This window comes from Colossoma macropomum, unplaced genomic scaffold (assembly GCF_904425465.1).
Source record: "Colossoma macropomum unplaced genomic scaffold, Colossoma_macropomum, whole genome shotgun sequence".
NCBI lineage: Eukaryota > Metazoa > Chordata > Actinopteri > Characiformes > Serrasalmidae > Colossoma > Colossoma macropomum.
Window position 1 is genome coordinate 28,321,259 of NW_023494800.1, and position 13,370 is coordinate 28,334,628.

A 13,370-nucleotide genomic window follows, 5' to 3' on the forward strand; every position below is an offset into this window, starting at 1 on the left:
AAGACTTAATAATGCAGCCTTTCATGCCTTTGTTAAATACCTGTGGTGTTGCAGTCAAGATCTTCAATATTACTAGCTTGGAATTGCTAGAGCAATTTGAAACAAATGTTTGTGTTCTAGTTAGGAAGTGTAAGATCAAACAAAATCATGTTTAGCTATGCACCAATATAGGAATTGTGGGCTGATACTTATATGTGCTATTTTATGGGAAATCTACCAATGCTGGTACATGCTTATTTGGAGAGGGATACAAATGCAGAAAATTCATTTTGGTTTGAAATATAGGTCCAATATCAACATCTGTCCAATGCTGCCATGTTTGTGTGGATAATATATATATATATATATATATATATATATATATATATATATATATATATATCTTTTTTTTTTCACCAGTTATCTGCCAATACTGAAATCAGGCGTCACTAGTAATTTTTGTTAAACATTGTAATGAAAAGTGAATTAGATGACTAGCACATTAGGTTGGTCTAGTTTCCACAACAGTATGATACTAAGTAAGACTCTTCCCTCTCCTTTGGAGGTCTAGTAGTAAGTAGGCTCATATGATCAGCTAATTTTAGAATACAGTGCGTATAAGAAGCTCGTGTAGCTTCAAGGCCTAAGCCACGTCTCATTTCATGGGTGGAAAATTAGCCATGTTCTCACTGAGTAGAAAAGGGTGGCTTAGTTCTTCTCTTCCTGTTTAGACTAACTAAACCACACTGATCTGAGGGTTGCATTAAAAAAAAACTTGGCTATTGCATTTCATCTCCAAGCACATTTTCTCCTCTAAACACATTCCATTCACTCCAAGTACATTCATTCAGTACTTGCAACACGTAAGACGTGTTTCCCAATGCATACTAGGAAAAGGAACGTGGAGACAACCTTATTATTGATTCTAGACTACAGTGATCTATAGACATGTGTCTGCCAGAAGATTAGATTAAGTTAATTAAACCGTTAGATTAAATTTATAACTCTGCTGTGAGATTCATAACTGGAGACCCTTACCCTGCATTTGCACTGGCAGCAGCTTTTTCGCCTCTTGTTGCCCAAACCACTGATCGCTCATTGCCATTCCTATTGGTAGTTGCCAAATCGCTTCACTCCGTATTTGCATAAAGTTAAATTTTGCTCAACTTTGTCCCGTCGCTGACTCCTCTCACTTAGCATTGCCACCGTTCGTGCTGCCTCCTGACACCGGAAATCGCTAGCTCTCACTGAAAATTAATGACCTCCGACCACTTTGTCGCGTTGCGCTGCTGCCGCTGTGAATGCAGGGTTACAACACTTAATACTCTTACATCACACCTATGCTATCTGTAAATAATGGTATTCATCAGACTCTCTTTAGGGATGGGATCACATGTCAGGTTCCTAGAATTTTTACTGAAGTGGAATTCTGAAATTCTGCTTTTAGTTACAGTGCATCAGCAAACTGGAATATGTCACTCAGGAAACTCTAAAGTTCTGCTCGCTGGTGTCACTCGACCATTTTAAACTTTTACTCTCAAACGACTTTGACTCAATGTACAAGTTTTTATTTGATTTTTTTTTATGTCTATTTTATTTTACTGTTTTATTGAACAATTTTATTTGTTAAGATTTTTACTTAATCTTACTTTTTTACTGTCTATTATTTTAGTTGTCTCTTACTTAGTTTTTGTTTTTATTACATATTTTATTGCTATTTTATTTCTTTCTTATTTGTGCTTCTATTTATTTGTTTTCTCTATTAATTTTACTTTTATTTATTTTTGTTAGTTTTGATATTTTTTAGTTTTATTAAGTTTAATTTTGACTTTTTAAAGCAAGACAGGGTCTTTACTAACCACATCCTCTCTGGAGATCAGCGACAAGTAGCAGGTTTTGTGAGCTAAGTTCTAGAACCAAAAATGTTTGTCAACCATCTTAGTTTTTGAACATTCATGCCCATGTTTGCTTGTTTATCCCCTTACTCTCATTGATCAGTGTCCCTGATGACCTAATATTTAACTGAAATACAGCCTATGGACATAGCTAGTCATTATCTTTTTAAAATATTTTATCATCACCTTCCCATCATATTTCTACGGATTAAAACAAGGCAGCCTCCATCGTTATAAGTCTCTGTTCAATTTATTTTGGGCTTGAGTGTAATGTCGCTGGAGGAGCCTGCAGCTTATTTGTGCTTCTTGTTACATTACCTTTTAATTACAGAAATAACTAGTTGGAGGCAGTTATTTTGTGGGGTTTGGGTGGTGGGGGGTTAGGTGATGAGAAGGGGGGAGTTGTCAAAGATTTATTTTGGATGTGACCTTCTCCACACTCGCTGCAGCTGTAATCAGTGGAATTAATAGCATAATCAAATTATACACAAACTCATAAATCATCGGCGAGCACGCTGTCACCGCGTCTAGCTATTAATGGCCCCCATTGTTTTGCTAGCGTATTAAAAAATCACGTTCCCTGATTCCTGCCTTGATAGGAACTGAAATGCCATTTAGAGGCTATAAAGACTGGGGGCTTGTATGAGGGTACTGGATTTTCACAACTGTTAATTTAGTACCGCGACAGCGAGTGATGTCGCAGGGCCGAGTGCCGGGGCACAGAGAGGGAAGAAGATGGCTGCTCCCATGCGGTCTGCTCCAGTAGCATCATCACAGTCGACAGCGGGCAGTTAATTAGAGTAATATCAGCTTAAACGTCTGTCAGTTAGGGTTAATGACATCAAAGGACCCCCCCACCCCACCTCCACCCCCAACTGCTTCTATGGGCTTCTGTGTGGGACATTAGATGGGCCCAGATGATTGCTGGCAGGTGTACTGTTTTCTTTTTCCCCCCTTGTCTTGTGCTTTATTAAGATGCCATGTCTCTAGATTAATTTGTGGGGACAGGGGCATTTAGTAGGGTTTTTTTCACCCACTTTTCTTTTTCTTCTGAAAGCATAGACTGTATGGGAGAAAGAACTGAATGTATCTACCTTTCCTATCACTTCATTTCTCGCTTTAGATCTAGTTTTCATGGGGCTCTGACACACAGCCTCTGTAGTTCCTTTGTTTTCCATGCATGACTGTCCTCTTATACCAGGGCCATGTTTCAAGCTACGTGTGCAGTTTTACATACTCACTGAGCCTGGTACAGTGGTATGATGGGGCTGAGACTGTTACACTTTGATGAGAATGACTGCAATTTATACTGACATAATGGCTCTTTTTCTATGATAATAAGAGGGCTGTGATAAAAAGTTTTACTTGTGAAATAACATGGCATTCTTGGTGACATTTTTGCCCTGTCAAACGAGTTGAAATTTGGTATTCTAGTGTAGACAAGGTGTGATCAGATCCTTTGTTGCCTTTAATGTCATGCTATCAGTTGTAATTATGGTTGTTTGCTGGATCCATTCACATCGAATGTAATGTGCCTGTATCTAAATAAGTGTGTGTGTGTGTGTGTGTGTGTCTGTGTGTGTGTCTTTTCCAGAATGTGTGCTGTCTTTGGGGGGATTTATTGCCTGCGACATTCTGTGCAGTGCCTAGTTGTGGACAAGGAGTCGGGAAAGTAAGTAGTTCACTATCGATCCACCACCTACACAGACTGCTCTGACACAAATACTAAAACAAAAGAACAAGAAAACATGCACCAAAAAGATCACGGAGGAGACTGCAGATTCAGGCTTTATCCTGGCTTGTCCAGTCTAGATTGGTGTTCGACTTTGAGTAAAGCACTTTAGTAAACAGATCCCTCAGAAATAAAGCAAAGAGAAAAAGTGTGAGTCGGTGGGGGAGGGGGTCGGAATTATAGATATGGAATTAATTTTCTGGGAGACAGCAGCGCGCAGTCCCCCTGAAGCAGCCGAGCTCGGAAGACAAATCACAGGCCCTGCCACTTGGGCCGGCGATGAGTGATGCCGCTTTTTCCTTGTGGCCTTACCTCCACTAATTGATTTTCATCTGAAGACAAAAAAGCCCTCTGTTGCTGCTTCTTAAAAAATGAGAGTTCATCTCCAGTCTCCCTTGATTAATCTGTGCTGATAATGTGCGTCAGGCCTCACCAGAAAGGCCTTTAATGAGTTTCAAAGGTGGATTGTTGTCATAAACTAGGTTAGATCGGGATTTTTTTTTCTCCCCCTTTGCTCTCTCTTTCGTTCCCGCTTGTTCCCTGGCCATGTTTTTGGCGATATATTGAGTTTTTTTCATCTTTGTGGTGGGCGACCCTGGGGGATTGGATTCCTGTGGATGTGGATTGCAGAGAGGGATGAGTGCAAGTACTAGCTATACCTAGCTAGGGTAAAACCTTAAGACTGAGATGTTCAGTCCAAGAGCAACTCAAACATGAGAACAACTGGAACTGGTGCTCTGTGTTACCTGACTTTGAATTATTGTCATAAAGAGCATAAAGAGCTCTCAAGCTCATAGGTGACTGTCCACTTCCCTAGTTTCATTTGACACAGATCCTTCTTGATATATATGATCTGACCCTGGAAAAGGCAGTTTAGTCGCCCTCTGTGCCTCTACTGCCAGTTATACTTGAGCAGTGTTGCAGTTAAGCGGTCTTCTGAACTTAACGCAGCGTACAAAAACCAAGCAAGATGGCCATGATGAATAGATGGAGTTCCTCAACTCCTCCACCTCTCCCCATCAGTACCAGAAAGATGCACACTATAACTCAGGGCCTCCCGGGTTTTCAAGGCGAACTCCAAAGTCCAAACTTCAAGATGAGGACCAAGCTGGTTGGAGCTGTCCATATGTGCTGTGAGGATCTGGGGCGAGTATTGGACGAGCTCCAAATAGGGGTGTCAGTCAGAACCTGGAATCCAGTCCACAAAGCTACTGCGCAGGGCGCAGCATGGAGAATCGCTGCACTCCGCCAGAGGCGCCCGGGTGTCGACTCAACCCTGTTCACTCCATACATCATCGACAAGAAAAAAGTTCCATGAAGGTGAAGAGGTAGAAGGGGAAAAAAAGAAGTTGGCAAGGTGTCTGGCAGCCTGAACAATGATTTTAATTTCCCCAGCATCATAAATTACCGCCCTATGTCTTCTCTTATTACAGACATAAAGCTGAAAAGGGTAGAGTTAGATTAATAATGCAGCAGAGGATTATGGGGCCTCGGAGCCCACCTGCCACTCGGCATGGAGGTGGGTCCGACAGCAGCCCAACTTGTTAGTGTGGACGACAGTCGCCTCAATCACGCGTCCGAACCCATTTGTCCCTCCGTTCTTATCTCTCCCTAGTCAGCGTGGCCAATTGGAGCAATTGGCCTTGTCACTCTGCCTTACCATGGCAGTCAGATTAAAACAGCTGTTCGTGTCCAGTTGGCTTTTGGAGAAATTCCATTGCCCTGTTCTTTGTTTCTTATTTGTGCCTTAAACACTGTTTAGAGATAAAGGTTTTTAAGCATTATAATTTGCAGCACTGACATTTCACTCAGCACCACGTTATATTTACAGCAGTTTCTCAACTACTGTAAATATACAGTAGTCACAGTGAAAGTTGTACCATCCGTCATGACATCATTTGGCATATTACCCATCATCTGTTTAGCCTAAACTAAACTGCATTTATGAGGAAGTGTATAAAAGTCAAATGAGTTTGGAAGCGCATGTCGTTGGGAGCAAGGTTAACGTTCTGATTGGTTTAGAGGCCACCAGTGCTTTATGAGGGCTATTCATAAACAGTTATGATGATCTAGAAAGCAGGACCTGGCCTTGGGGCCACATGAAACCCAGTCGTTAGCTCTATATCAACTATGAACGTTGACAGAAGAAACTTCTGCACTTATAAATAAGGTTCCTCCTGTGTTGGAGGTCTTTGTACATCATGCAGTAATGGGGAAAGAGGCAGAACTGTGATTGCTTGAAAGTGATCTTACATAGTCTCTGAATGAAGAACTAGGTGATGGCACATAATGTAGAGTCTTTACTGCTACTATTATACTTACCTAATCATTGATTAAAAGCCCTCTGGGTCAGGCATTAAGTGGCTTTAAAGAAAGTCAATTACAACAGTAGTTATTAGTTTGTTTTTTTTTTTTTTTTTGAATGAAGGGATAGATACAGGATTGAGTCCCAAAGGTAAGAGTGTGTTCTGGTATTGTGTGTCTTGCTGAGACTCCCCCTCAGGTGCGTTAGGGTTTTGGAGTATGTCCTGTATCACCTGCTCTCATCCTACTGGCTGGCAATTGATTGAAAGCCCTCAGCTTCTTTCACCAGCTCCTCTCCGTAAATAAATCTTCATTTACATAAACAGATATGTCCTGCAGTCAATCCTGTGTGCGGAGGGAGGATTGTTCTGAAGGCCGCACTTTTTGTCTGAGGAACGAGTCGCTCGCCTGCCCCTTTATTGTGTTGTGAAAGTCCATTTCAAGGATGTCACCCCTAGCCTATTAGTTTGGATAATGAGCCCTATAAAGCACATTTATAACTCTTGACATAACAAGCTGACAGATTCCCCTTCGTTCCCCCTTCTTCTTCCTCTCTCTCTCTCTTTTTTCTTCACGTCTCTCTCTCTCTCTCCCTGTCAGAAGAGTGGGAAGGTCACACACTTGCCCTTTGATCTGTGTTAACACACTTTTTAGCAAAACTTTAGACCAACATGGATTTTCATTTTCACATCACTGTCTCTCACTCTTGAAATAGAATGCTTAGAAATTCAATCATTGTCAAGGTTTAAATGCCAGTCAGGAGGGTTTAGTTTTCCATACAAAAATGATGGCATAATGTAATCACTATTTTTCTGTTATTTTAGTCCCATCCAAATCCACCATGTGATTTGTTTTTATTAACTGTACGCTCACAAGTCAGCAAAGATTGACAATTTTTAAGGATTGTAAATAAAACATACAAATAACCTCAACTTATATTAATTCCATACATGTTGTCGTGTCATATTCTATCATATCTTGTGGAAAAAGAAGTTTTCTGTTTTTCCTTAAGTGTGGAGACATTTACTTATATTTTATGTGGCCAAAATCCAGTCGTATTGTACGACTTTGCATAAAATGACCAAAAAAAATAAATCAATTTTATGCAGCAACATTGGTATGGGCTGTAAATTCCCATGTCACTGGCAATGCTAATGACACATTACATTCACTTAAGACAACTAGGTAGATGGTTAAAGTGAAGAGAGTTACTATTAACTTAAATGTTTGGACATTTTTTCTGTTATGAGCAGCCCAACGTTTTGCATATAGAAGTTTTTTTATTTATTTTTTTGACGGCACTGCATAAATGAAGTAGCCACTCCCATCTCTGTAAATTATACCAAAATTTCTTATCCCTTGTGAATTGGACATAAACATTACAAATGCTAAACAGTATTGTAAAACTAATCCCATCCGAGTTGTACTTTAGGCTTAGGAATCTAAACTAGGAAGAAACGTAACTCTCCTGTCTTGTCTTCTTTGTTTTCATAGGTGTAAAGCTGTGATTGACACGCATGGCCAGCGAATCAGCTGCAGCCATTTTGTGGTGGAAGATGGCTACATTAGAGAAGAGCAGAGAACGAGAGCAGTTAACAGGTAAACTGTGGGTAGGGGGAAAAAGACCTAAGCCCCTTTTTGCATGTAACTCCCTACACTATGCTTTGCTTTCCAGTTAAATTTACAAACCATTATATAGGCTAAATTAGTGGAAATTGGGGCTAAATTATTGTGACACCTGTTTGGATTATGTGTTACCTGTTTTGTAAAAACATTACAACATCGGGACTTTGGTACCATGTATAAAGTCTTACTTCCTAGTAACACTGAAGAGACTATTTGACCATCACATAATTCATCTTGTTCTTTTTTATTTCTATTATTTGACGGTTTTCACAGTTCCATGTGTAGTTTTTACCAAATTATTTAAATACAAGAAACACTGCTAGTTAATTCATGCTTTATGCCAGGTTACATGTCTGTAAATAAAACCTAGTTTATGTAGACTTAATGGAGAATGCAACATTTAGAAGCACTAGAGAACTTAAGTAAAATTTGGCTTTGAACGTGTGTGTCTGTCTATGTTGAAATTTGTTTCTTCGTATCTTATTCCTATGTATGTTTAAACACAGAGCAAATAAAGTGCCAGTACAGAGGCACTGCATCTTACATTGTTTGCGCTCTACCCCTAAACTGTTTCTCTACATTCACATTTTCTACACCATAACTAAACATTATCCATTCTTATTTTCTTTGACTTACAGAGACAAAAGTTCTTTATTTAGATATACACTTATGTTCAAAAGTCCACCATTCATTTATTTAATTATCTGGACTCTGTGGTCACCTGTCCACTGTTCTGAGAGTACCAGCCCGTTTTTACCAGCACGTCTTTTCAGATTCATAGTATTGATTTGTCTTCTCACGGTGAAAAGATGGACAGAGACACCTGTGAATTCTTTCAGATGTAAAGCGAGATTAGAGCTTGATTTTCTCTAGAAGATGAAAGCTTTAAGTGCTGTTTATCTGATGGTGACAGTTTCTGGTGATCTACATGGCCTTTTATAACTCCAGTTTTTTGTTTAAACTTATTTTCTCTTGACTTTCTTCTTCCTTATCCTTTTCTTCCTTCCTCATGTGACGTATCACATGTCTAACCTCCTCAGAAATATCTGTTTTACTGGAAATAAAAAAAAATAATGGTGGTTTGACTTTTGCACAGTACTGAAGGTGTTAATTTGTATGCTTTTGAGATTTATATTTTTGAATGAATACTTTTTATATTTAAATGTAAATCTTTGTGTCTGTCTCGTCTACCCATGGTCACTTCACCAATTCCTGCCTTCCTGTGTGGTCTCACAGGCATATATCCAGAGCGGTTGTCATCACAGATCGATCGGTCTTACCCTCCGAGTCTGATCAGCAGGTACTTGTTTATCTGTGCATCGGCCTGCCTTTCTTTCTGTGTATATCGAGATAGCTGTCTCTTTTTCTTTGCTTTGTCTCCCTCTCTCCATCTTGCAATGCCCTCAGGCTCTCCCTCATTTTCAATCACATACAAAAAGAAGGACCATCAGAACTAAAGGTCTTGCTTACATAGCCAATATGCACATTTAAATTCAACCGTCCTCACCATGGCTGTGTGTGTGTGTGTGTGTGTGTGTGTGTGTGTGTGTGTGTGTGTTGCATTTCTTGCCAATCTTGCACTTTCACTGCGCAACTTGTTTTGCATTACATCGTTTTTATCCTGCCTATCACATTTGTATGGATTCTTGGGTTGCGTCCAAGAGTCAGCAGGCAAAGAAACAACAAAACATCATAGACGATTTGTGGGATCGTTGCAGTAGTTTTGACGTCCCGCTCTCGAGCATTACGTCTCCAATGAATTATGAAGAGAAAGAAAAGCAGTTCAGTGAAAGTGCATAATCCTGCTCACTGTAACAGCTTTGGAATTTGATGAATTAATTGTAGGGCCAGGAGAGTAGAAAGTGACATGCCTAGTATACACTGAGACTCATTTGAGTTCTATCTGTATGAGCAGAGCATATAGGCCTTATGGATGAACAGCACACAAGAATCAAGGTTGATCAGTTCAATATGGAATTTGCATTTGAGTTTCAACAGAGCCCGAACATCCTTCACTTGACTCTCAACTCGGCCCCACTTGATCTCCATTAGGCACTCCCTTTTCTGTATTCACACACAAATGCGCAGACATACACCAACACACACTTGCACACACTAAGATAGGAGAAGAAAATCGTGTAATTTCTGCTCATTAGACTCAGCAGAAATTCATATCTGTCTTGACATGGTGTGGAAATGGAATATTACATGACTGTGTGTGACAAAACGTAATTAAATATTCAGGCTAGTTTTAATTAGCTGTTCATTCCTCGCAATGACATTCACAAAAGGAGAGAAGTAGTTGCTTTTTGGACTCTGCTTTTTCTCCACAAGAGCGTGATTTTAAAAAGGACTGAGTTTAGTCTAGCTTGAAACGGAAAAACATTTAAGAAAACACTCTCTGGGTACATGTAACAAAATTATGGGGATCCCATTTGGATTGCACAGAGTTTAGTTAATAGGAGTTTGCTCTGTCTTGCTTACTTCATTATTGAAGCGCACTTGTTGTGTATGTTTACCTTCTGTTGGGCCATGTAATGTAGTTGCTGGTAGATGTGTTTGTGGTTCTGATTCATGCCTGTCTCTTAGGGTATTTTGTCCACACTGTGTGTTTAATATTCTTTGCTCCCCACGCAGATCTCACTGGTAACCGTGCCTCCTCTTGAACCCTCTTCTCCAGCCGTAAGGATGGTGGAGCTCAGCTCTTCCTCCATGACCTGCATGCCTGGCACCTGTAAGCCCTCTCTGCTCTCAACACAGTTTCACGCAACACAAACGTCATGATAAGGATAATGGCGGAGAATCAAATTAACACTTTTACACTTATGACAGATGTAGTCGATCAGCCAAGACATGTTTGCTGTCTAAACTTTGCTTCTTTAGTTTAACGCTGGAGCTATGAGGTTAACATTGCTAACAAACACTGGAAGTCAGAAGTCACCCAAATCCTTTCTGTAAATACATCATCAAAACGTCTTTCGAACCGTATTCAGGTCTTAGTGTTACATAGACTTTGTCAGTGGGATTTAGGGTACAACTTACTGTCCAACTATAAACGTAATGTATAAAAAAAAAAAAAAAGTTTATTGTGTAGCTGTTCAGCGGCAGCGATTTTAGATCAGTCCTATGCTCTTCCTGTGCAGTTTTGTTCATTTTTATAGTTCAGTGTCATTTTATAGTACAGTGTCATTCTGTACCCTAAAATACATCAGCGAGCCTGTGCAACCTTAATGAATACCTAGATGTGGTTTGAGTGGGTTGAGAGAAGTTTTGAGGATTTATTTACAGAAAGGATTTGAGTGTCTTTTAGAGTTTATTTGCAACATTAGACTGCTTGCTCCAGTGCAAAAATAAAGAAGGTCTTGGCTGATTGACTACATTTGGGATAAGTGGAGTATTGTGTAAATTAGATTTTTTTGCTGAGCCATTCCTTTAATGCTTACATTGAAAGTAGGGCACTAGCAGTACATGATTTGACATTCATTATATCAAAATTTGCTTTTGCAGTACTGATTATCACAAAAATATGCAAATGAGCCTTCCAGCCAGCCACAATGTTACTGTGTACTAGTGATCAGCTTGACCAGTCACAGCTCCAGTAGTGTTGCTGCTGATGTTTTGATGAATTAAGGTGTTCAGGTTAACATGTTCTAATAGCCAGTCCTCAATTGTTAGTCCACCAGATTTAATTTTCATTTTTTTTTTTGATAGACTTCTATTAGTCATTAGTTTAAAGGAAGCAATCATATGGGAATTGTGAAGCAATATCCAATTTGTTTGTGTATTAGCATTACAGAAAAATGAAACACTTATTTCTGTAGGGTTACAGATGCAGTAAAATAAATAAAATGCAGACATTTTAGGATAGTAGCCCAGCATCACCTAAAAATTTTGCTCTTTCAGTGTACAATAAGTATGTCATCAAAGATCTGTTTGAAATCTTAAAAATGTAAACATCCATTGATACTTATATGATTCCGACATCATTGTCCATTTCTAATTGGTTTTCATAGGTTAGACTGGGTGCTTGTGTTAAATGCATAGGCTTACTTTGTTTCTTTATTGATAATTTTCATTATTTTGTTGGAATCTCTCAGAAGACTTCCCTTTTTGAGGGTTGGTTCTCTAGGTTGGTTCCCCTCTAGGTTTTGTGTTGCTATGAAGCTGGTTCCTGACCCTGTCTTTTGTAAAAAAAGTGCTGTACAAATACATTTTGATTGAATTGAATTTGATTCGATATACCTTTCAGTATAGTATAGTTGTATCAGAGAACTGCTGCAAATAACTACTCTTGTTTTACGTGCTCATTCAGTTCATTTGTAGTTACTCCAGCAAACTAATAATTTAGTACAGAAAATTCACAAACCTTCTTTAGAAACACTCCTCAGTACCTATATGTAAGGAAGTGGTATCATTGAGTAAATATTTATTTACCACAATATCAAGTAAAATCTTGAAACTTCTCTGATTAAACTATTTGCCAAACAGTGGCAGATAAAAAAAGATAAAAAAGCCAGCAGTCCCCAGGCAAACACCAAGCCTGCCACGGCTCTCGACGTTCTGTGCATCTGCCCTGCCCACCCTACTGACGACTCTGTCATTAACTCTATTGTTATATATGGAAGTTATTCTTTTTGTTACACTGACATTATTTTGCTATCAATCACGCCAGTAAAGGCGAGGTGGATCAGGTGGAGATGGATCGCCAGTCTTGGCACCGGCCCCAGCAGCTGGTTTCGTCTTGATGGGGGAATGAGAAGCTTAATCAGCGGAACTTCACTTCCCCTTTCTGGGAATTGACTTGAGGGTGATGGGAGGGGGTGACAGAGTCTTCAAGCAGAGCTAAAAGCTGATCCCCTCCACCCCCAAATTCACAGCTTCCCAGAGGGAGATAGATAGGAGTCGCTTATCCTTTAAGTAATACACTTCTACATTGGCACATCACTCACAATCACTGGGATGATGATGAGCGTGACAGTCACACACGCTTATAAAATAGTGACATTTATTTATTATGTATCATCATCAACAGTGGCTGTTTTTCGTGCTTTATTGGGGATGTGTCCTTGTAGAGTCTCAAGGGCACAATCCAACCAAGTCATCTTTTTTTTTAAATATTAGACATTTTTGGGGATAAAATGAGATTTGAAAATTTTAATATATTTTTAGGCTACATTCTTTTTTTACCTAAAGATGCAGATTATCCTTTTAAGGGTTCAAAATACAGAAATTATACATCTGTATTCAGTCCAAGTTACATTTTAAAGGCAGTATTCAGAATACATTTACTTTTTACATTTTTAGGAGAATACTTTCAGAATACTTACCAACTAAGTTTAAAAAATGTGTGTGTGTGTGTGTGTGTGTGTGTGTATACGACTTGAAAAGATACACCATGAATGCATGTTTATTAAATAAGTTAAAATTCACCACACAGAATGTAAACACTTACTCTAAAGAAGAACTCAGGACATGGCTTCTTTACAAACTCTGAAGCCAGACTAGACTGAAATCACTGTAATGAGCCAGTTATTTATCTGTTGTACTCAGCTCACATGTGCATTTTGTGGCAAGTTACATACATATCATTAACTGACAATCACTTTATAGTCAAATGTTTGAGATTTTGTTGTTGGAATATGGCAAATTCTTGGCTTAGGTCATGAAAGGGCACTGAGATTATGAGAGCAGCAGTAGACTGAAGCAGGCAATGAGAGCCAAAATTTCATTGAGAGTTTTGTATTTTTTTTATATTCATTTGATTAACTGAAGTTTTCATGAAACATATTATCAGGAGAATTACATGGACAACACTGCCAACCAGTAACAGCGAG

At 39.2% G+C, this 13,370-nt stretch overlaps 1 protein-coding gene across 1 annotated transcript in view; it reads left to right on the plus strand.

The window, feature by feature from the left end:
- chm (CHM Rab escort protein) overlaps window positions 1–13,370 on the plus strand; it is a 42,636-nt gene that overhangs the window by 21,038 nt on the left and 8,228 nt on the right. The window contains exons 9-12 of the mRNA XM_036587818.1: window positions 3,469–3,546; window positions 7,405–7,509; window positions 8,773–8,836; window positions 10,174–10,270. Coding sequence (XP_036443711.1) covers window positions 3,469–3,546; window positions 7,405–7,509; window positions 8,773–8,836; window positions 10,174–10,270 — 344 coding nt within the window. The remainder of the gene's footprint in view (window positions 1–3,468; window positions 3,547–7,404; window positions 7,510–8,772; window positions 8,837–10,173; window positions 10,271–13,370) is intronic.